This window comes from Rhipicephalus microplus, chromosome 3, assembly GCF_043290135.1.
Source record: "Rhipicephalus microplus isolate Deutch F79 chromosome 3, USDA_Rmic, whole genome shotgun sequence".
In the NCBI taxonomy this organism is placed as follows: domain Eukaryota; kingdom Metazoa; phylum Arthropoda; class Arachnida; order Ixodida; family Ixodidae; genus Rhipicephalus; species Rhipicephalus microplus.
Window position 1 is genome coordinate 146,147,782 of NC_134702.1, and position 24,866 is coordinate 146,172,647.

The 24,866-nt window shown below is 43.8% G+C and overlaps 2 protein-coding genes across 2 annotated transcripts in view; both read left to right on the forward strand.

Moving 5' to 3' along the window:
* LOC142802995 (solute carrier family 2, facilitated glucose transporter member 8-like) overlaps nucleotides 1-9,649 on the forward strand; it is a 166,370-nt gene extending 156,721 nt beyond the window's left edge. Inside the window, exon 4 of the mRNA XM_075888087.1 lies at nucleotides 9,159-9,649. Within this exon, the coding sequence (XP_075744202.1) occupies nucleotides 9,159-9,437 (279 nt within the window). The 3' untranslated portion in view covers nucleotides 9,438-9,649. The remainder of the gene's footprint in view (nucleotides 1-9,158) is intronic.
* Nucleotides 9,650-23,348: 13,699 nt separating this feature from the next.
* LOC142802996 (solute carrier family 2, facilitated glucose transporter member 8-like) overlaps nucleotides 23,349-24,866 on the forward strand; it is a 32,176-nt gene continuing 30,658 nt past the window's right edge. Inside the window, exon 1 of the mRNA XM_075888088.1 lies at nucleotides 23,349-23,467. Within this exon, the coding sequence (XP_075744203.1) occupies nucleotides 23,349-23,467 (119 nt within the window). The remainder of the gene's footprint in view (nucleotides 23,468-24,866) is intronic.

The following is a 24,866-nucleotide window of genomic DNA, read 5'->3' on the forward strand; positions in this document are numbered from 1 at the left end:
TAGTGGACGTTGCAGCCTCCATGACCACACATTATAGTGGCAGGTACGGGTTATAGGGCGGACTTGGTAACACGAGACACAAACAGGATTGTTACACCAACTCAACATCTTCATGTGCTGCTGGGCGTACCCTTCGGGTGGAGGAAGATTGTAGTCCGCCTAGGCCCTTGCTCGCTTTGCTCTTCTGTCGTACTCCGCGTGCTTCTAAGGAGTATGTACTAGGCAACATTAGCGTCCGTGTTATCACCTAATCACATGATTCGATCGCCTGAATACGCTCTAAAATCGTTAGTGCTAGTGCAAAAATCCTAATGTCTTACAGGAAAACCTAGCACATCAGTGATTTTTACGGTGCCTGGTATAGGAAGTTTTCAATATATGCAAATGGTTAAAGCAGTTTTCAATGTATGAAACTTCAAAGTATAAATTTTTCACCTTATACTTGATGTATCTAATGATGTTCCACCAGTTGACGCTTATGTCTTCAAAATAAGCCTGATTCGGCGATGATTCAATGCATACGAGGTAACGCAGTCAAGTGTGACTGTAACACATTATTCGCATGCGCCCCATGCAGTCCCTGGTGGCGTCCCTTGTGGTGCCCTTCCTCGACATGGCGGGTCGGCGCAAGTTGCTTGTTCTCTCCAGCGTGGTGTGCTCGGGTAGCTTGGTCACGTTGGGCCTGGTCTACTACCCGGCCTTCCCAGCAGTGACCAGTGGCGCCGACACGGCTTCGCCGCATGCATCGGAATCTTTAGTACCAGTTGCCACTGCTTCCACTATACACCAGTCAAATGCTGCAACGTTCGCCGTACAGGTGAGCGCGGTTACGGAACGAGCAGTCGACATTTCAAAAGAAGTCTTATACTTCCTTTATTCTAACTTTATTTCACAGAAAGTGGCCATTCACCAGCCTTCAGTTCCTATTCTCTCTAACTATTGTCCGTATCATTAACTCATTCAGACACACGAGAATGCATATCTGATATGCAGTTTTATTGTTATGTCTATTTATGTTTTATTGTTTGTTTGTTGTTTATGTTTATTTTTGTGCTTTGCTATTCTTTTTTCCAGCTGTGATTGAGCTTTGGAATGCGTTGCCAGGCATTGTAGTAAATGCGAGCGATCTTTACCGATTCGAAAAATTGTTGCACATGTAGTTGAGTGATTGAGCTGCCAGATGATAATCCTGCATGTTTCTTTGGTTTGTGTTTTTCGTTTTCTTTTTTTTAGCTTTTATTAAGCCTTGAAATGAGTAGCGAGGCATTGTTGCATATGCGGGCAGTGTTTGCCGATTGAATAAAGTGTTGCACATGTATTATTTGATTGCGATGTCACCAGACATAGGTGTATATTGGTAGGTTCGTATTTGGTTCTACCCTCTCTGTAAAAGCCCTCAAGAGAGGGCGAACAATATTATGAAGTAAAATAAATAAGTAAATAAATTATCTTTGAAGATAGCAATATATCGATGCTTAACGAAATATATTGATGTGTAACAAAATAACAGAACTAACCAAATACGTTCCTACATACCCTTTGAGGCTAATGTAAAATTTAAGATTAAGTCCTCTCGCAGAAATTACGGTGCTTAAATGTTAAGAATTACTTTACCCTCTGTTTTAAATGTTTTAGCACGAAGTGATGTTGACATTGATGTATGTTGTTGGCTTAAGCTTCAAGCGTTTTTTCAATGAATCCTATATCTGTCTTACAAATGTGAAGGGGCCGTTCATGAAGTATTCTGAGTGCTTAGTTTGTTTAAAATTATGATGACTCTCTGCATACAATGAATGTTTTAAATTTCTTCTTATTCCGCAAATTGTGTGCACTGCGACTGAGTGACGCTGGGCTGTAACCAGCTGGGAAGCCTAGTCAAGCACCGTGTAGCTTTTTCATCCAATGCCCTGTGCTATGTGAAGTAGTAAATAATTGAAAATGAAATGAAAATGAATTGGTCGTACAAAATATTTTCAGAAATGTTGAGTTACTCTTACCACCAAAAAGGCTGCAGTGCCACGGTCCTGTATAGATATGTTGGCTCTGATTTTCTACATGTGTTTAAATGAATGCCTGATGTCTAATTTTTTAAAGTGGCTAGTAAGTATTCTATTGACTTTGCTTATAAGCCAAAGAATAAAGACATCACGGGCTCTGCGTACTTCTTTATGGAATGTCTGTTTGTTTGAACCATCATTGACGTTTAATGATTAGTCATCTCCTTATTTCCTTAGAAAACAGCTTTGCACCGAAGAAAACCTCCGGAGGTGAATAGAGCAAGATTATGGTTAGACAGAGGAGTGACGGCTTTGTTGACCCGCAGGTCGCCGCAGCGAATCGTGGCCGCGGCGGCCACATCTCAGATTGAGGCAAAAATGCGTGAGGCCCGTGTGCCAATAAAGAACCCTAGGTGGTCGAAATTTCCTTAGTCCTCCGCCACGGCGTCTTTCATAATCAAATAGTGGTTTTGGGACGTTAGACCCCGACCACTATTATTGCTATAGGATGGACGGCATTTTCAACCACGCTTTCATGAATGAAATTACCAGAATTCGGCTTATTCTAATGTCAACGACACTAAAAGTTTAAAGTTGGATGCGAGGGCTAAACAGTTTGGAAATTGCTCAGTGTATAAACAAACGTGATATAAACGGCCGAGGCCAAGATGTGACTTGCCACTCTTTTTAACATCATTGATTATAAAACCAAAAACTAAAACACTCAACAGAAGCACTGATCACCGTCTGTGTAGTGTGTGACTCTTCATCTGTACTTTAAGTGCGAGGCATTCTTCAACGAACTTCGGCGACTTTGTCCGTATCTGTCTATCTGTCTAGCTAGCCGCCTACGACTTTTAGCTCCCGTGGCCAATTCGATAATTGCATCTATACCAAAATTGATACACTTTATAGCAAGAAAGTGCTAAATGGTGTGTGGTTCGTACATTTGGGGACTAATGGGGCTGCCACAACCATTAATTTTAAGGACTAACAGCACTGAGTCCAACAGTTAGTCACGACAGACGAGCCCGAGGGACTAACATTTAGTCCTCACATTTACACCTCAGTGAGTAACCGTTACTTCCACAATTCACCTCAAAAGACTAAAATTTTGTCCTCACATTGGCACCTTATAGAGCAACTATTAATCCCAAAATTTGTACCTTACCGGGCAACCAATAGTCCTCACAGTTGCACGTAGCCGCACGAACGGTTGATCCACTCAAGTACTTCAAACGGATGATTTTTTTGTCTCCAGTTCAAGCATTGTTTTTGTTTATTTTCCGCCAGGCCCAATTTTTTTTCGCCTGTTTTTCTGCACAGCGAGCAACAAAATGCGCAGAAAAGAACACGCGAAAAAGTAGTTAGCTACCTATGTGTAACTGCTTTCGCAATCACGGCAACAACAAAAAACAAAAGTGAGACATCGAAATAATCTGTTATTTTTCTACATACACATGAAGTTTCTCCATTCTGCTAAGTGAATTCATGGTGAAGTGTAAAGGTCCAGTCTCATAGTCACATCTTGTTCACTCCTTGTGGAGCTGCTCTACCGGAAGCGATAGATGACAGGCATTGCAGACGCCAGCGCATGCAGCCTGCTGCCTGTTGTTTTCCCACGGAAGCACGTTCAATAATATAGTAGAAATAGTTAGACACACGTGACAGAAGATGAGGATGCACGCATATGACAGGTACGCGCGCATTAATATAAAAAGAAGCGCTAAAATATGACACACAAACAACTTTACATCCCGCACAGTCCTTCTGAAGCTGCTCTGACGAAAGAGATGGATGACAGGCATCGCAGACGCCAGCGCACACAGTCTTCAGCACGGTGTGTGACCGCGCTGTACGATAAGTATGTAAAATAGTGAGTCACACGTGACAGAGGATGAATACAAATGCATATGAGAAATACGTGCAAGGTGAAATGAAAACATACATGAGATATGACATGCTAATAATTTTACCGTGATGTGACACGTCGTCAAAGACTCATTTCGATCCCCTTAGCGCAACAGCTTAGGAGCGGCGGCCGCAGCCACAACTCCGCAAACCACCGTGCCGCTGACAAGTGGGCAAGTCCTATGTGAGCGACGTCGTTCAGCTAGAGCAAGCGAACGTGAGACCAAACACGGCGCTGCACGCGGAGTGTCTGCCGGCAGCGAACTTCGAACAGGAGAGCAAGCGCACGCTTAGCTGCCGCCACGAACAGCGCAGAAGAAATCGACGTTAATACGGACCTTTTTAAGAACTCGAGCGAGTGCAGCGCGCAAACGTGAGTCCGCCGCCGCGGCCAACGGACGGCGCCGAGCTGCTTGCGACCTGTTGACAGGAAATCCAACTGTAATGGCGACCAATTTTCAGTGAGTTCCGACGTTAGTGAAAGCCCCGCCAGCCCGTGCTTGTGCCCTAACAGCGGGCGACATACTACAACCAAGCTCTATACGAGAACTTGCAACGTGTTTTCGATAAATACCAACACAGCAACGAGGTCTGAGCCCAATATTGTCAGCCCGGAGCTCATCGCGGTGGCGAAACCAGGCGAGCACTCCATGAGCGAAGCCGATGGAAATGGCAGCCAATTTCCAGGCGGTCGCAAAGCACAGGCGAACTGCAGACGCCGAATCCGACCTTCAAGATGCATTTCGTGCGTGCGATATACAACACGACCAAGCACTTTGCCAGGAAGCGCGATCCGTATCACACATGTGACAATTAGAGTAGAACAAAGAATGATAACCTACTTGCCTTAGAATACAGCGCTGTTTTCTGCCCTGAGTCAGACTGAAGTACATATCCGATAGGCCTGTTGGCTTCTCGTCCGTCATATTGGCCGTCCCAACTGCTGCTGTCGTGTGTTCGTCGTGACTATCTTGAAGCCAGAGATATACAGCGCGGCGTGGTGACGTGTCGAGACTTGCTCCAAACTTCATAGGTGCAGCGAAACGCGAAAGCAGCAAGCAGCCCACGCTCATTCAAGCGTACACACAAGCACCACGTCATAATTCTTAGATCGTAGAATCGAGGCGGCCGTGGTCGAGCACTCCGAGCGCGACACAACGCGAACCGTCGCCGGCGAAATACGGGGAAAGACTGAGCCAGCAGAGGAGGAGAAGGAGGGCTGGTCACCTTGGCAACGCTTTTCGCGCTGCCTGCGATCCCCGGGCGGTTCGTCCCTTAGGAGCGTGTTTGGAGTGTTAGTGGTTTTCCGGGGCACGCTTCCCTCTGTGGTTGCTCCTCAACGGTCTATCCGTTCATCGCGCGCGCCTATTGGGCTCCGTTACTCATTTTTCGGGTAATTTGCCTTAGAGTGTATGCCTTAACATGAATGTAGCGCGAGCATAAGTGACTAGTCATAACATGAAAATAACGACGTGTATGTCATGAATGCCATAACATACTCCTCAAGGTCTTGCTGCTCTTTGCGGTGATTTCGTTCACATGGTATATTGCATAACTGATATGGCATAACACGACCGCAAGGCGAACATAAGGACATGAGTGACATAAGACCCTTACGTGGAAGTGATTGCATGCATGTCAATGTCATGTTAGTTAAGACTACACGCCACGCTCATGGCGCGCTTGCAGTCGTTTCGCCAGCTACACATATGCCGAATCGGGTGTTACGTGGCGTGAATAGATGACCAAAGTATATGACTGGTAAAAATATGAAAATCAAGAAATCGTGTCATGTAAAAGCATGACAACATAGTACGCTCATAAGGCTCTCGTGGCCATTTCACCTGCTTTACGTATACCAAGTTTTGTATTACGTGACCTGAATGGAAGTAAATGACACGAGTAATTGACACAGGTGGAAGTAAATGACACGACCAAACATAACAATCATAATATGCGTGTCATGTAAGAACATGACTAACTACCACGCTCATGACGCACTGGTGGCCTTTTCGCTAGCTTCACATATACCAAATTTGGTAATACGTGACGAGAATAGACGGCAAAGACAAATGTCAGGCACAAACATGATAACCATGACATCGAAGGCATGTAAGGTATAATTTGCGTCCGCCTCTTGACGTTGTGCTGATTTCAAAGGGACATACCAACATTCCTCATTCGTGCTTGGCATATCATTGATTCCCACTTTACATGGGATCTGCAAAATTTCTTGAAGGGCCACTAACCACCCCACGCTTAAAGATGAGGAAGTGATTTTCTCCTCTCCTTGATTAACACAATGCATTATCCTCATCCCTTCGTTCTTGCATGTACGCGAATGATATTAGCACTAAGTGCTAGAGCCTATGAATATTTAGCGCTTCTTGGCTGTAAGCTGTTATCGCCGCTTGCGCACTTGTAAACACAAAAATGAAGTTTGATTGGTCGACTGTGCACGATGTTCATGCAAGACAAAAAAGACCGGATGAGCGGCTGCATAGCAAAATAGTGCAGGAGACAAATCACACGTGATATTTCGCGTATATCAATGAATCAAGAGCATGTATGCTGTAGATATCACGGGAACTGCTGTCTACGTCAGAGTATATAGTGCGCCAAGAAGGACGAGAAATATCAGGAAAGAATATTGCGCTCTTTTTTGTGTTTCGGGAGCCTGGTGAGTGGCCCTTAAGGTTTGAGTTGCTTTTACAGGGATCAAGTGCAACAAATTTGCCCACCAGAGATTCGCAAGGACACTAATAAAATTATCGACTGCAAAACGCCTGCAGCCCTGCAGCAGAAAATGTTCTTGCAAAATAGATCTAATTGTAGCTTGGAGTGTAGGTGGAAAAACTTCACATATTCAAGAATATAATTAGTTATTTCTTGCATTTTCGTGTCCTAAAAGAAAGGGAAAGGCAGTATGTTATGACATGACAAATTTTTAACATTTATTTGCGTAACTCCAGTTTTCATAGAGAAAACAAAGGTGTTTTTTCACCTCTCGGGATTTCTTGTTTTGTTTCGCCATTTGGAGTTCATGTTTACATCGGTGCAGGCAATCTTTGTTGCTGGCTACTCTGCCGGCCTGGGTCCGGTTCCATGCATTCTCGCCGTAGAGTTGGCTCCACTGCGTGCCTCTGGTATGGAGCTAGGCACCGTGTACGCCGCCAGCTGGGCGGCGTACTTTGTGACAGCCAACTATTTCTCCACATCGAGCACGATGCGTTGGCTGGCCATCACGCTTTGGGTGTACAGCGGCCTGACATTGACCAGCGGTTTCCTGTTCCTCGTCCTGCTGCCGGAGACTGCGCATGCGTCCATCGAGGACGTGCTGCTTGTGGGGCAAGAAGTAAAGGTGGGTGGGACCACGCCTTGGTCGCGCACTTGCCTCACACAATTTTGTTTTGCCTCTACCCGAGTAACCTAGGATGCAGGAGCCTCTAAAAGAAATTGAATGCATATGATCATAACATGTAAGATTGTCCACGTCTGGCAAGCTAACTTTTATGACCCGTGTTAGGGGCAAACATGGCACAGAGGTCAGTAAAGTATGCCGCAATGCTAGAATCTGATTGAGGGTAAAGTATCAATGCAGATTTTTCACAGTAGGAAACAGAACGAAAACACCTTGCCGATTTATTTTCTCAGGTTGTATATCAGAGGGAGATGTGCAACTAAGATGCGCTTCTTGCGACCATACTTAAAACCTGGAGACCTATTTCGTGCCCTGCATGCTCATGCCAACATGAGCCGATTGACATAGAGACTCACTTGCACGTACTTTGATACACTTTACTCAGTGGGCATCGCTTATTGGCTTCTATCAGTTGTTATTGAAAATCCTGCACGACGTTTGAAACGAAAACATCGAGTAAAATACACCTGCATGCCGCTATGATGCACCACTAGCATGCTTCAAAAGGGGCATGCTTGACAAGCTGTGAATCGCGGTGACGCTGCTGCAGGTGACCGCCTTAGAAATAGCGTCAAGAACTGGAAAATTATCGCGAACAACTCAATCTTAAGAAGACGTAGAGGTGCTCAGTTAAATTCAGTATCGCCGGAAGGGACATGATAAATTTTAGCGTTGAATGGCAATACAAAAAAATATATGCATACATAAATACATACATACATACACACATACATACACGTAATTGCATACATACAAATACATACATACATACATACATACATACATTCATACATACATACATACATACATACATACACACATACATACATACATACATACATACATAAATACATACATACATACATACATACATACATACATACATACATACATACATACATACATACATACATACATACCTACATACATACATACATACATACATACCTACATACATACATACGTCGAGGGCGGCAGTCAGAGGGAGCAAGAACATCAAAAAGTTTAGATCAATGACTGAATGAAATCTATCAATTGTTTCCATGACTTTGACAGACGATTGCCTGTAGTCTTAAGTACAGCTATGCTCCGTTACCATACCTATCCAATAACATTCTTAATGTGAACTAGTACCATACATTTTTTTCTCTATACACTCTCAGAAAATGTTTCAAAAAGCACAAGTAAAAGTTTCTCGTGACGTGCTTCGAAAAAAATAAGACAGGGACGAGGTGGTTGTGCCACTAAGAAGCTGCGTTTGTTACGTGTCGGCGTAAGGTGGAGGTGGGCAGGCTTTATAGTAGCACAATGATTGTTTGCAGGACATAGCGATGGCTAATTAAAATACACAAAAACACACCACATTGCGCATGGCAGAAACTGTTATAGTTGAGCATCTCTCACGAAATCTTGTAGAGTTACCTTTCTGTACTGTTTATAGATATTGGATGACTGGATGTGTGTATTACTGAATGATATTGCGAGTACTTCAACTCTCACAATAGATTGATAGTAGTCCTTGTTGAAATAACTTTACCGGCCCAACTAAGGCTTACCGATGCAGTCAATTTTCGCCTCTCATGCCCCTTTTCCAGCATCTTGTCCTCGGAAGTGGTCCCACTAATTATCGAGCAAACCAAATGCGAGAAGGAAGTTTACAGGGGCTGATTTGCCACTTTAGTGTTTCGTTTCGGCTGTTGGTGGCCAAGCAGTTTAACGGCCTGTGATGCCATGGTTCGTCTTAACCCCGTGAATCATAGGACTTATTGCCGGATTGCCAACTTCGCATACTCCGGCCTTATTACTCGATTGTGCCCACCTTCTCCCAGAACCGCCACAAGGAGACGATACGACGTGCTGCAGTAGCACAGGAGATGGCCTCGAAGCCAGACGTCGCACCTGTTCACCGCCCAACACAGCAGCCGAATAGCGCAGCCGCACCAGTGCCGTCTGGGCATTCGGTAAAAGCAGCGCCTTCGAAGGGACCACAACAGCCGTCTGCGGCTACCGGCGCCTCGGCCGCAACGTTTCGGCGACCTGGGAGGCGGAAAGGCAGTGAAGCCTTCAGGGGCGCGAACAGCATGGGCAACCCCAAGAGGCCGTTTTGAAGCGCTAAACTTCTGTTGACGCATCTCTTGAACTCTCAAATCAAGTGTCCGGTGGCACGAACGATGCCAAGTACGATGCCGTTGTGCGAAGCATAAAATCCTGGATTCCGGATATTATAATACGAAAACGTTGCTACGGCTACACTGAGACCAAAACATTCTGCGTGTTAACAATATTGAGCGTGTGCTTTTTTTTCTGACTCGTCAAACCCAGGCGAATCATAGCCACGATTTGTTATTTTATTACTTAAGCAACGCTTTTCAACGTCTTGTTATACTGTGTGAGGTTAGAAGTGTTCAATATGCAATCAATGTGAATCCTTGTTTTGTTGTGTTTTTTCTATCAAAAACTTCAAAAAAAACAGAAAGGACTCTCTAGATTCGCGAAGTACTGATATACCTGTGACCATCTGCTGAAATTCGTGCAACACGATCACAACCTAAAGTCATTCCATTGTTTATTGAAAACTTGCCGGAAAGAAAGAAAAAAAAGCCAGGTGTGTGTCGTGCAAATCTCATGGTGAACAGATATCGGCGGGTCCGCACGCTGCGAAACACCAGTGGATTCGAAGCCACCATGAACCAAATTGAAGCGGTGGAGGTGCGCCGTGACGGAACGCCTTGCTGCAGTTCCCAACAAGGCAAAATAGCGCGCTTTAAGGCTAGAGCAGGCGTTACACTTTCGTCCTATTTTTGGACAAGGAAACATCATTCATACATAAAAAAACGCATTCAATAGCCTTCCCGGGTGCTTTTCTCTATATATTATAAACACTCAGTATCCTTACGGTGTCCAGTGTACTATGTAACAAATTTTCAACTCTCGTGCGCCTTTTCCATAGCAGCTTGTTCGCGGAAGTGGTCTCACTAATTATCGAGCAAATCAATAATTAGTGGGACCACTTTAGTTACAATTTTGGAAAACCAAGCATGGTTCATATATAACAGATTCAACAGCCTTCCCAGATGTTCTTCTTATATATTATAAACACTTAGTATCCCTATGGTGCCCAGTGTACTAGCTGTCTTGCGGATGTGATATGGCAATTTCTGGGGACTTGAATCACACATATTATTTCTTGGTGTCTCAATACATATTCCTGTGGTAACCTGCTATGAAACTAGTCAATAGATAAAAACTTCACTCGGGAAAACTCTGGGTCTTGTACATTTGTCAGAGGTCTAAACTGCTTTGTAATTAATCTCACGTTCTCTAGCAGAGTTGTCTTTCTGTATCTTTCTGTGCCATCAATAGTGATCACCAGCCAGTTATATATACTTTCCATTCATTGACTCTCGCAGCTAAACAAATCAATATTTTTATTAGCTACAGCACCATAAAAAGTTGTTTGGTGTAAGCCATTTTTTCGTTATGCGATGCTTCTGATGAACAAAAGCTGCGAAAAATTTGTTCTCTTGAAACTACTAAGCGAAGTTCGGAAGTCATGGTTCAATTGAAGATAATTAATTTGTTCGACCTTTAGTGAGACGCGGGTCAGTAACCTGACTATAAAAAATGAAAAGCAGCCTGGAAAAGTTTATTATAACTAGTGTCCGGAATATAAACGTGATCATGATTTCTATGGAGCCATATTCAAGCACACGGTATCTAAAGTAAAGGATGACTACGTCACTGAGCAATACAAGAGAAAATTATGCAGCGCTCAATCATAAGGTTTTAAGCGTACTCTGAGGAACAATTAAAACAAGCTAAATAATTATAGAAAGCAGATTTTTCTGCCACGTACACAGTAAAAATTTTTACACCCAGAAGGGTGTAAATGAGCTTGTCCCGTGGACGACACCCTAAGGGTGTTAATTCAGCACCTTCCAAAAAGGGTGCTTTTTCATGCACCCTTAGAATAGGGTGTACATGTAAAAAACTGTAGGGTGTTAAAAAACACCCTAAAGAAGGGTGCCTTCGATGTCCATCACTTTTTTAGCACCCTCTGAGGAGGGTGCAAGCAGGGTGCACAAGGGTGTTGAGTGCCCATGGCAGGAGTGCCAGTATTTCTTTTAGACTGCACTAATAGATATCAGCATGCACTGATTACACACTACTTGAAGAAAGTGGTCCTCATTATCAATAGTGCGCCACCTGTCGAGCTCCATTCATTGCGTCTGGGCAAAAATATAAACGCGTGCTATCGTGTATGAACTTGTGCTGGATCTATATATACTTCACAGTATATGCATAATGCGCGTTACAGAAAATGAAGCCTTGCTGCCCTTGCATATAGCGTTTATTTAACGGGCAAATAAAACGAACTTTTCTTCTGCCACACAACGTTTTCACCAGATGTACGTTAACGTATTCGTACACTACACATGCAACACCTCAAATGTTTATTATATTTATTCAGTTACACTTCATTGACAATTCTTTGCAGCATACAATTACACTGGTTTCAGTTTAGTATACTGCTTCAAGTAGAAAGAGACTACAAATGAAATATACGCTAAAATATCCCTATAATTCTTTCAAGGATCTACAATCCCAGTGGTTTCCAGTTTAATACTCCTTCGTATGCACAATCGGTTAATAGGAATGAAATACAGGCAAATATATACTTATGATTCTTTCAAATATATACAATCACCATGATTTCACTATATACGCCTTCATGTACACAATCGTTCCCAAGAAGTGATGCACACAAAAATATATATGGATAGTGTTTTCAAATGTATACAATCACAGTGGATTAAGCTTTGTATTCCTGGATGTATAACAATTGGTTATGAGAAATGATGTACATGCAAACATATACGAGTTTTCGCACATATAACTTTAGCGAATACTTAAGAAACCAATACAATGATGAGAAACACAATAAGCTAAAAACGAACACAAAACTGAGTCAAAACACACCACAAATAAAAGAGGTAATGCATAATTATGGCTAATGACACAGCTGGGTCACTTTATGCCAAATGTCCCAGCCATTTTGGCAACCGTCTCAAATGTATTCGAAAAACTCGTGCTGCATTGAAAATAGTGAACTTCTGGAATATTTAGGAGAGGAAAAATATTTGGTCACGTGGCTGACTTCTGAACTTCCTGGAATGCCGTCTAGGTGTTGTATGTGAAAAATTTTATTTTAAAAGCACCGCTTCTTTTTTTCATACGAAACTCGGTCTACGTGTTACGTAACAAGAGATTAATTTGGGAGAGTTGGTTCATCGTGGTTGTGTGCTAGTCACAGCACGACAACTTTAGGAAGAGACAGAAAGGACAGGAAAGAGCACCGACTGTCAACTGAATTTAATGAATATGCTACGAACGCTTCTATACGGAGTACAAGAACCGTGTTCATGCGCGACAACTTGTGTGAGCACTACAAAATAATCTTTAACTGTGAAAAGAATACTCCCTCTCGAAAAGGATAAGTGAACGTGTAGTGATGAACTGATCATTGGTTTACCTGATAAAAAATACTTGTACAAACGGTAAATTGGCATTAAGTAAACCTATTCTCGTGACGAATGGGGCAAGATTGACTATTCCTGTTGCTGTTTAGTACACACACTTTTGAAAGCTTGCAAGGGGTGGAAAACAACGCGCTAATATCATATCTGCTGGCTATTTTTTTAATTGTGAGACACATGATGTGGTATAAGATGCAAAGGTTTCGGTTATATTTTTTTGTTGGTCCTGTTTAACTTTACTTTCTGCAGGAGGGTTTTGCAAACGGGTGTGATGATTCTGTTGGGATACCCAGCATCTTTTAGTATTTTAATCTGGTTTTTAAACCTGACCTCACCCTTGTGCTAACATGACTTCTGAAGGGTGGCCCGAGTACATGTGGTATCAATTCCTCTTTCTACTAATTTTGAACGCCCACTATCAAAAGGCAGAACATTCTTAGCACTCCTGGGCTGATAGCACCAGCCAATACCCCAACAGCATCATCACACTTGTTTGCGAAACCCTCCTGCAGAAAGTAAAGTTAAAGGAAACAGGACCAAAAGAAAAAGAGAATGACCAATCAGCTTTGCATGTCACACGGTACTACGTACATAACGTGTCTCACAATTTTAGGAGAAGAGCCAGCAAATATGACATTGTTGTTTTCCACCCCTTGCAAGCTTTCAAAAGTGCATGTACTTACAGCAACAGGAATAGTCAATCTTGCACCATTCGTCACTAGAATAGGTTTACTGAATGGAAATCTAATGTGTATAAGATACCGCTAACATGTGGAAAAGTAAACATAGGACAAACTGGGCAATGCTTCAATGATCAAGCAAGACAGCATGCTTTAAGTGTTAAGAAGGGCTATAGTAGTCTTATGGCCGGACACCGTAAAGAATGTAAGTGTAGTCCTAGGTTTCATAAAACACGGTTTTTGCAAAAAAAAGCAAGCAGAAAAATTAGAGATTTTAGAACTCTTTGTCAGGAAGGCCAAGGATCAATGCATCAGTACACCTTCACTTATCTTTTCCGAAAAAGAGTATTCTTTTCTCGTTTAATATATTTTGTCATGGTCACACATGTGTTGTTGCACATGAGCCCTGGTCTTGTGCTCAGTATAAAAACGCTCGTAGCACCTTCAATAAAATTCAGTTGACAGCGCTCTTTCCTGTCCTTTTTGCGATAAGATTTTTATTACAGAAAGAATTTCATTTTCTTACAATTTAGGTATAATGATGAGTTTTCATTGTATCACAACATGGAGCAAATTGCATCTCAATAGGGACACAAATCACAATTTTGTGAAATTCGTGATATTTTCTCGTATATTTCAACAGCTTTAGAGGTCTAAAGATATTTTTTCCTCAAAATATACCTTCTGTGGAGTAAGTATTCACTGATCAGTTATTCATACAAAGTGCAATATTGTAATAAAAAATGCAAACATAACACATTTTGGCTTTATTCTTGCAAGCGAATGTGGCAAAAAATTGCACTATTATAATTGAGCTTCAAATACCTTACAGAAGCACATTTATTTAACAGGTAGACCAAATTTGCTTTAGAAAAAATAAGCGGTAGTTTTAAAACAAAATTTTCCACAAACAGCACACAGATGGCACTATGCCAGGAAGTTATAAGCCAGCCACATGAACAAAACTTTTTTTCTCGCTGAAATATTCTAGCAGTTCACTGTTTTCAATGCAGTAAGTCAGCACTTTTTTTTTCAAATACAATTCAGATGGTCGCCAAAGTGGCTGGGACGTTTGGCATGGAATGGTCCAGCTATATTTAGGCAAAATAACTTACACAAATAACAATGTTTGTTGATCTAACATGACCACACTGGAATAAGTTGTTCAGGCATTGTGACACTAAAATTTTCAGCGTCGTACTGCCTGAACAACTTCTTTGATAAACTTCAAACTCACGCCGAGAAAAAGCCGCTCAATCACGGTGGTTGTTAAAGGCCTTGCGGCCGTAGACAATGTTGAAAATAAAAAAAATCAACTCATCAGTGCTGTCACTCCTTCTTCGTCATTACTGACACGGAAGATTTTTCGGTTATCCATGTGGAGGTTGAAGAAGTAGGCTTGCTCTAGGCTGGGGCCGGGGGGTAGACTACGCAGGACGTCAGTGGCACCCGCTCATCCTGTAATAAGAGCAAATATGACTTCTCATAAAAGGATGTTCGTGCTGTTCTGGCAGCACCATATATAAAGAATGTGTAGCGTGTATCCTTCGAAATGGCGTGTAATTGACATTACACTGAACTTTAAGCATACAACCTATACATTCCAAAATTCGTATGATAAAGATAAGAGTTTTTCAGCATATAGCAAATTCCCGAAATGAGGTGAAGTGTAAGACTATAGCTCAAAAATGGCACTTACGAAAGCCTGAACTCACCTGAGAATCAAATTCCTTCTAGGGTAGTGAGCCAGTGTGAAAAACAATTTCTAAAGTACAACGTTCAGAACATGTAACATTAACCAAAATGAACAAGAAACTTACCTCTTCGTGTACAAACAGTGAAGACATCTCTGCTTTCTCTTTTACATGAGAACAAATGATCTTGGGCGTGGTACTAGCGAAGAGGTCTGCAAAAAAAAGTAAAAGATTTACTGACTTTAATCACGCCTCTAAAAATCTGAGAAATTGTTACAAGTCACCAATCAGTGCAATTCTGACTGCCTCTATAAGGGCATCAAAAATGAACAATTTTCTCGTTTTTTCTACCCTCACAAGACGCTCCGTCAATGGAATCTAGTCCAAATTTGACGCTGTGCTTCCTATTTGCCTGCTTTCTAGACGTAGGGCTGCGGACATGTGTTTTGTGCACCTAATCTAGCAGAGAAATTCGTCATCTATAATTCAATCATCTTAATTCATTGTAATTTGATAAAAGATGTGATAGCTCGTCCAGTTTTTAAAGAGTTGCGGGCCTGCAATAGGCACTGCCTTGCACGTATGAAAGTACTTCTTTCTTTAAAAAAAATTTCAAAGCTTGCATTTAGAAAAAGCGTCTGGCATATTTCGACAACCAATCCCATCCTCTGATGGCAATCAGGGGCACGCTATTAGCGATTATTGACTACGGGATTTACAAACGTAACCCGTGCCTAAATACTCAGTTAAACACAATCACGCAAGTAAGAGCGCTCGAACGACACCAACGCGCGCGGACGCAGACTACGTTGCAGCAGCCATGGCTTATGCTAGAGCAACCGCACATAGCTCCAACAGTCACGTATACTCTCTCGATTCTGTTATAACGCCGAACATTATCGCAAATGAAAGCGAAGCACGAAAACAGCAAACAGAAACGAGGAAAACAACGCATGGCGATGGCCGCAACAACGCGCCTTTGGAAGTCTGCTAGAACTTTCCCTGTTGCTGGTGGCACTTGTCCTAAATAGCTTAAAAGACCGAGGCGCACTTGCTGGGAGCATCGCGGCATATCAGCACCTCCAACTATACCGTCTTTAAGCAAAAAAAGCCATTTCGTACAGTGCGCCTCTGTACATAATTTTTGCTTTTTCTTTCTTTTTTCGCGCTTACACCTAAAGAAGCACGTTGCACATTTGAGTATTAATAGAAATACTATTACGATGTAGCCCAAAGCACATCTTAAAACAATATCAATCACATTGTGCAGTGTAGAGACAATGTGCGATCAGCAACTAATCCCGCCCTTGTTAAGTGATCACATCACTCACTGTATGAGTGATGCAGGCACTTACACAACATCGCGCATAGCAGTGTGAACTCGTTAAGTCACACGTTTAATCGGGCATCTGCAACAGGCCCGCGAACGCATGCTGTTGTAAATGGCTGGCAGCCTACTTCGGCAGAGCTGCTGCAGGCGCCCAGCTAGCGCTGTATAATTACTACCTACGAAAACAGTACACTCACCGTTAACAGGCCCACGTTGTCCGTGTCCGCCACACCATGAATATTCCTTAATCCGAGCGTCACTTCTAACACGGTGTCATGCGTGACCACCATTGAAGATGCGCCTGTTCGCTGGAACTCACACTGCGGCCAAGACCCCAGACCAACGCAACGCATTTTAAAGACGGATCAGACAGAGAGAGAGCAACGTTGAGAGAGAGGAGGAGGAGGCACTGGCGGCGGCGCCGCAGCTGTCGACGCCGGTGTTCGGTGACGCAACTATGGCTTATCTACACCGCCGTTGTGGGGGTGGGGGGGGGCGGCTCACCCGGGTGAGCGGGGGGGGGGACCCGCCAAGACGGCGCCGAAAGGCAAACGCTATGGCACATACGGCGGACGGCCGTTCGTCGCGGAATGACTCCTTGTAAATGGCAACTCTCCTTCCAGCCAGTCGCACAGCGACGCAGCTTATTTACCAGCCTTGGGTTCTTTGAGTATTTTGACGGAATGCGATTGCAGTGGGTGAAAAATAGGGAAGAAAAACTTGCGGAAAACAAAGTGCACCATGGAATGGCCAGAAACAATAATTATTTCGTCCTCGGTGGCATTAGCGGGAGAGCATCGCTACACCTTTTTCCAGAGGAATTTCTTTTTGCATTGTCTGTGTCTGGCACTTCCGCGTATGGTGCCGCAAACACTGAATGCGTAGTCGAAGCTGGAACAAATTAATCCACAGTCGCGGATGTTTAGAAGGCTTGTCATGCACCACGAAACGTGCCGAGGTTGTTATAACAAACATTTGGCTGACCACAATCAGCACATAATTCCATATGGTTACCCAATGAGCTAGCTAAGCACCTGTAGCAAAGGCAGGGCACGTTATTGTTAAACGCTGTTAATTAAAAGGATGGTTGTGCATAAGTGCAGTGACGGCTTTCCGTGGGAATTGGTCATAACCCACGTTTTCGGGCGTAAAAGCACCTTAGCGGACCTAATCAGCTACCACAGCAAGTTCATAAGCAACGATCAGGTACGAAAATGTGCAGCTGTTTTCCATGTACTGAATAGTCCGTGTACAGTGCGTTGACCACCGCCATTTCTTAAGCCACCTCCCATATAGACTCCCAGTCTCAACAGGTGTGGGACCTTAAACAATAAGAAGCAGTGCCTCCCCCCCACACACACGAAATTCGAGGGCGCACGGGCTGATACACACGCATACTTATTCACAGGCGCACACACATAAACGTATACACACATACGGCCACACACACACGCGATCGTAAACGCACGCATGCATGGGCGTACACATGTGCACAGGCACGCTTAACACAGGCACGGACTCGCACATACACGCGCACGCACACATGCACGGGTGTACACACAATTGCGCTTACACGCACACACACCCATACTAGGGCGAACATTATTTGTGTGTATATAATCCATAGCAAACGTGCAGCTTATAACCAACGCTAAGGAAAGCTTTCGTAACATGGATTGCAGTTAATTGCCATTATAGATGAAACGCGATTTGCTTCTGCTGACATTCTGCTGTATTCGGAGAGCACCTTCACACATTCTAAGTCAATTAGGCCGTCATTTAACGCAAGGTCAACATATTCGTGCAGTAGCTGCGCTGCTCGGCCGCCAATCCGAAGGTCGCGGGTTCGATGCCAGCTGCGGCAGTCGAATTTAGGCGGAGCTGAAAAGATAGAAGGCTTTGCACTGTGCGATATGAGCGCTCATTAAAGAACACCAAATGGTGAAAATCTCTGCAGCTTTCCACTACGACGACCCTCATAATCATATCGAGGTTTTTGAGACGTAAAATCCCAAATATTATAATTATGTGTTCTTCTTATGCTGCATATTCCATCTGATGAATCGGCACCTACACCCTTCTCAGGCACAAAAGCACCCTTAAGCCTATTTTAGGGTGCTATCGAGGCAAGCACCCAAACAAAGGGGTGCTTTTTTTCAATCGACCATTTATGGGTGTTAAAGGGTGTTGCAAAGAGAGCTTTCTCGTAAAAGCACCCTTTTAACACCCTTTTGGGTGCAAAACTTTTTATTGTGTATGGGGGGCTTTCACACCTGTGAAGTCATTGGCGCCTCGTGGCGCGCACGTGTTTCACGGATAGGCAACAATTAGTGTTCAGACTCATTGAGTGGTAGGTGGTGGTGTACTGGCGAGCGCTTATCACCAGCACCATCATCATCATTGTGAGTGGAATAGCACCAGCAGTGATGCCTGGCGAAGAGTCTGAGTGGCGGGACATGACACATTGGCGAGTCTTTTTGACGCGTGGCGGTGGGCCTGAATGGTTGTCTCTCGCGGCGGGTCCGCGGTGGATGCATCGTGGGCCGTCTGCCGTGGGCCCTCGTGGTGAGTCGAACGTTAGTGCCGCTGCCTTCACGCTATCTTGTGTTTGATTGTCCCGCCGAGGTGGTCTAGCGGCTAAGGTACTCGGCTGCTGACCCGCAGGTCGCGGGATCGAATCCCTCCTGCAACGGCTGCATTTCTAATGGAGGCGGAAATGTTGTAGGCCTGTGTGCACAGATTTAGGTGCACGTTAAAGAACCCCATGTGCTCGAAATTTCGGAGCCTCCACTATGGCGTCTCTCAATCATATCGTTGTTTGGGGACGTTAAATCCCACAAATCAATTAATCATGGTGTGTTTGATGGAGTCTATTGTAATGTTGTGTTAGGGTTTTTCTGCGTGTTGATCACATCTGATGTTTTGTTTATTTGGCCGGAGACGTCGTTTTTCTACGACCGATTGAATAATTGAGTGTGTCTGGTACCTTTCGATGGCGTCAACTTGGCCGGCGTGTTCCGAAAGTGGGCCTTTATGCGTGACTCCACACTAGCTGCTCAGTGTGGAGTTCTTGGAGCACCGGACGGCAGTTTTTTTTTTGTGGTTCGGAACAGTCTTCTCAGCTCGGGTAGAGTAAGTTAAGGGGGTCTTACATTGCAAGCGTCGGTGGTGTGATTTGTTGAGAGCGAGGAGAACGGTTGTGGTGGCATGCTTCAACTCGTGAGCAACTTGAGTTTTTTTGTTGTTGTTGCAGCTCGCAAGTAGATCTTTTTCTTGTTTTTGTTTTTATAAGAGTGTTGTTGAGTTGTTGGTACGAGAGACTCGTGGTTTGCATTCTGGGGTGAGCAAATCTTATAGCACGTGGATCAGGCCAATCCCGAACCGAGTTAGTACGAATGCCTCGTAGGTGGTCCGAGTTTTCGTAAATTGCTTTTTCTACCTAATCCCCGGGGAGTTGGTTAACGTTGCTTCCTAGTCTTTCGGCTCGGCGCCGGGGCATCGTGACACCGTCCGAGACGGTGGGCGCTGATCACTCGGTAAGCAGCTGTGTGTGGCGAGCGAGTAGGGACATCATACAGAGTGGATGTGTCCTTGCGGCTGCCTCTTCTGCGTCTAGGCTAGGTGTATGCCGGTTGTTGTCGAGAGTCTCACAAGGCCCAAGGCTCTGCGCAGCCGCCTGTCGCATTTCGTCTGGTCATCTGCCATGGGCCATCGTGGTGAGTCAAACGTTGGTAGCGATGCCTTCGTGCTACCTTGTGTTTGATTGAGTGTATTGCAATATTTTGTAAGATTTTTTAGCGTGTTGATTACAACTGATGTATTTTGATTTAGCTGGCAATATCGTCATTTAGAAAAATCGAACAAATGTGTGTTTGGTGCGTTTTGACAGCGTTAAATGTGTCTGTGTGCTTTACAAGCGTGCCTCAATCCGAGACCTCACACACCACACAACCATACAATAAATACAAAATACCAATTGACGGCTTCAATAAGGAATCAATGCTTAATATCGCCTATGTTTTGCAAAGACTTCCAAATTCCGCTCCAGGCAATGACGAAATAACAGCAAAATTGTAAAAAAAAACATTTCAAGAGCTCCCTATTCTCTTAAAAACTATAATCATATCATTGAACGCTCGTGAATTCTTTTATTAGAAAATTGCTTGATTGATTTCAGTCCATAAAACAACTGCGTGCGATATACCACAGAGAATGTGCACTAAATTGTGCTAGCATCTAGTCTGGTAATTTAATTGAAGGAATTTTTTATGTTCGTAATATTAAATTCGTAGAAGAGTAGAAAACTCGCACTCACTTCTGAATTGGTGTTTGACCTGCAGTTAGATTAAATTTTAGCACAGTCACTAACGGCCACATTAGAATTCAGGCAAGTCATCTACAATGGATTAGTAAAATAAGTCAAACTCGAGTAATTGAAGTCACAATCACTAGAATGCGTTGTTAAACTACGCAGCAAAATTTATATTTACACAGAGCTGGTCTGGCAGCCTTCCCTTATTGTTCTCTTTGCGGAGTAAATGAGTCAACCGAACATTACCCCACTTCCTGCAAACGATACTCTGCCTTACGCAAAAACACTTTCGGTACTGTTTTCCGCCTGCTTAGAATAGGTTTATATGGACAAAATGCGCTTGATTGATATGTGGGGTTTAACGTCCCAAAACCACCATATGATTATGAGAGATGCCGTAGTGGAGGGCTCCGGAAATTTCGACCACCTGGGGTTCTTTAACGTGCACTCAAATCTGAGCACACGGGCCTACAACATTCCCGCTTCCATCGGAAATGCAGCCGCCGCAGCCGGGATTTGAACCCGTGACCTGCGGGTCAGCAGCCGAGTACCTTAGCCACTAGACCACCGCGGCGGGGCGACAAAATGCGCTTTCTCTCGGGGCTTTGTCTCTTGGCCAGAGTGACGGGAAAAGTGCTGACGCATTGGAAAAGCTCACCAAGGGGGAAAAAATTGCCCGCAGCTTCCCTCGGGGGAACACTGAGGAGGATGCGGAGCATATAATTGGTTAACGGGGTGTTAAAGTGCGACTTACTTGGGTCGATGGCTAAATTGGTTAACGTGGTTGTGAAATGGGGTGTTAAATGAGTGAACACGTACGGAACGTATGCGAAAGGGCGGTGTTTTATTTATTGCGACGAACTTTGAGGACGATGGCTTTGTGGTCGGTAAAGAGTGAGTACAAACCAACGGACGAGCGGCAACTGAGCGAGCGAGCGCCGACCTTGAGTATATATACAGCGCGACGGCGCATGCGCTGTCAGCTGTCGAATGTTCTCGAAGGAGAAGCGCGCGCGCGGCACAGATGGCGACGGCGCGACGGCGCATGCGCTGTCAGCTGTCGAATGTTCGAGAAGCGGTGCGGACGGCGCACTACAAGGCGCGAGTATAAGATGCTTCCGCATCTAAAAAGCTGAGGTTTTGATGTCGATCTTTGCTAGATTTTTTATATTACTTGGACGAATTCTATTTACCTTAAATGCACCGCTTCAATGTAATCCAATACAGTTTATTATTCCACTTTCAAATTCATCCTGTTTCAACTTTTTTTGTTTCAGTAAAAAAAGAAGAATTCTAGACTTTTATTAAAGAAGTCTTTGATGGTCTCGTACTAGCAGAGTTGGTGCCTTAGGTTATATACGAGGAATACTGGTCAGCTGCCAGCTCGTAATAAGTTCACGTGCTACGTGACGCCATACAGGCTCATAAAGAGTGCGCCGCACTCGCCGCCATGGCTACAGATGGCGCTGACTGGCACTCCCACGTTTAACATTCACATATATACCCAATGAAGTGGCTGGCAGGGCAGCCGTCGAAGTAGGTTAGTGGTAGGGCATTAAACACATGACTCAAAGGTCGCAGGGTTTGTTCCTGCCCACGGCAAGTTATCTTTTCACTCCCTTTTCTTTCTTCACATTTACTTTACCATTTGATCTAATAACCTCTCCTATACTTTCCTTGGCATGATTGTCTGTTAGATCTCATATATATATATATATATATATATATATATATATATATATATATATATATATGCAGAGAACCTGTGTCATTTGAATCGGTTCTCCTAATATTTCTTTTCAATAATACCCCAAATATTTTAAATGCTTCAGAAGGGATTCAAGCACTTATTCGAAAATATTTACGTCAATTCGATTAGTGTAGAAACCAGATCACAAAGGTTTAACCCCCATGTGTTTTTAGATACACTCGCAGACACACTCTCAACAGGTACCATAGTTCATAATACGGCTAACGTGGACGTTTGTTTCTGCAGCGCAAGTAGAAAAGATTCCCATTTGTGCTAAATTCGCTAAGTCTAGATAGTAAGCATCTAGGCTTTTTTATAATATTTATCCTGGGAAAAATTTATGGTGATTTTTTAGAAGCTCTGAAATTATACATGGAATGGAAAAGAAAATGACCTCGTTGTCTCCTGCAGAACGTGACTGGGCACGCGCCCCGCCATAACCTACATTGCGCAAAGACGAACCGAACCGCCTGAGTAGGATGCTGAGTCCTAGTACTCTACTTTTGCAGGTGCGGCCAGGTGTTGTCAGGTGATGATAATGATGATGATGATGATGAATCATAGGGTAGCATGCCAATTCTTGGTGATGATTGCTATAGAGAAGAAGATATCACAATCATCGCAAAAGAAGTCACGTTTGTTGGCCTGGTCTAAGCTGAAGGAGAAGAAGATTACCCTCCTTCCGGCTCGCAGTGTTGGAACCTAGAGCAGAAAAAATGCAGCCTGACGTGACTGCCAAAGAAGAGAAGCGTGTGGAGGAAGTGGACCATGTGGAGGGAGATATCGCCCTGCAGAGCCGACGTATCTTAAAGGAGCACCATTTCCCTCCGTCTTGGTGAGCTCGCCAGTTCCCAGCGCATATGCTACTATATCAATATCCCAGCTCAATCTTTCCCCCACCGTCGGCGTCGTCGTGAGGTTCCGCCCGCATATAGCTCAAACTAATAATATCGCCGTGCTCATGGTGCGTTGTGCATGTCAGTGAAAGCGAGCCAGGGTGACCGGCAAGTTCGGCTACAACATAAAGAAAACACCAGCGTTTTCTTCTGTTAAGTACGTCGCTCGATAAACGAGTTAGCTGCTGGCCTTGCTTGGTATGGCAGTCCATTGTGTGGCGGTCGAATTCAGTGCATCGCCCAGCTAAAGAGATAAACACTTGCGCAAAGAAAGTGACGTTACCGAGGGTACTAAGGATGCTGATTACCCTTCATTAAGTTTATTGAATGAAATCTAACATATGGCATTTTGCTTAGCTCACTGGGTGCAAGGCCATTTTCTCTTAAATAACTGTAAAATTAACCCTGAGAGGTATGGCTCTTCTTTTATTAGGAAGTAAATGAGGTAGTCATTTCTTTCACGAAAGTTTGGCTCGATGATTGATGTCGACGTTGAGGCTCAGAATGACCCAATGCCTGACTAATAAATTCACATAATTTGAAGGGTCAATAACTAGCCGCAAATAAAACCAGTAGTTTAAAGAATGCTATGTTAACATTAGTCTTTCAGTCGAACCTGTACCGGTATGAAAGGCCGCTTTACATAATGGTATTGGCATACCGAAAGCCAAGCAACTCGAACGCGCTGCAAGCAGCACCCGTAGGAGAATGCAGTACAGGAATGAATAGGCTGTTGTAATGGGACTCCACGATAAGAAAGCCAACTTGGTCATCATTGACATGTGAAGTAAGATTACAGCCTCGTACAAACACGTGCGGGGGTGCACTGCTAACACCACACCAGCATGCCTTGCCGAGGAAAATGCTGAGCACTTTCAACCTGACAGGAACAGTCTGACAAGAACAGTCAGCGCGCTACATAAGGCTGCTCACCTGCGGAACACGCCGTCATCGACGCAGCATCTACAAAAAAATCACACCCTTGTCCACTCTATGGGCTGACCTTCAATGCAACTCGCGAATAATATTTTGCAACATCCCTTCGTGACAACAAGCTAGCGAAAGCAGCGCTTTTATGTTCATATCTCATTAGATTTTGCTCAGAAATTCTCTGTCATTCTTAATTATATTGACACTCAATCAAGGGCTCATTGCAACATCACGTTTTTCTTTGTTTTACGCTGACTAACGAGGTCCAGGAAAATAAACAAAATACTACCTATTGGCAGGCTAGAACAAGGGAAAATAAGCTTTGATTGTCTGCCTACAATAATAATCATCTGTGGACCTACGACGGTGCTCTATAGGATTATGCTTTTACTTATTTTCATTCCAATT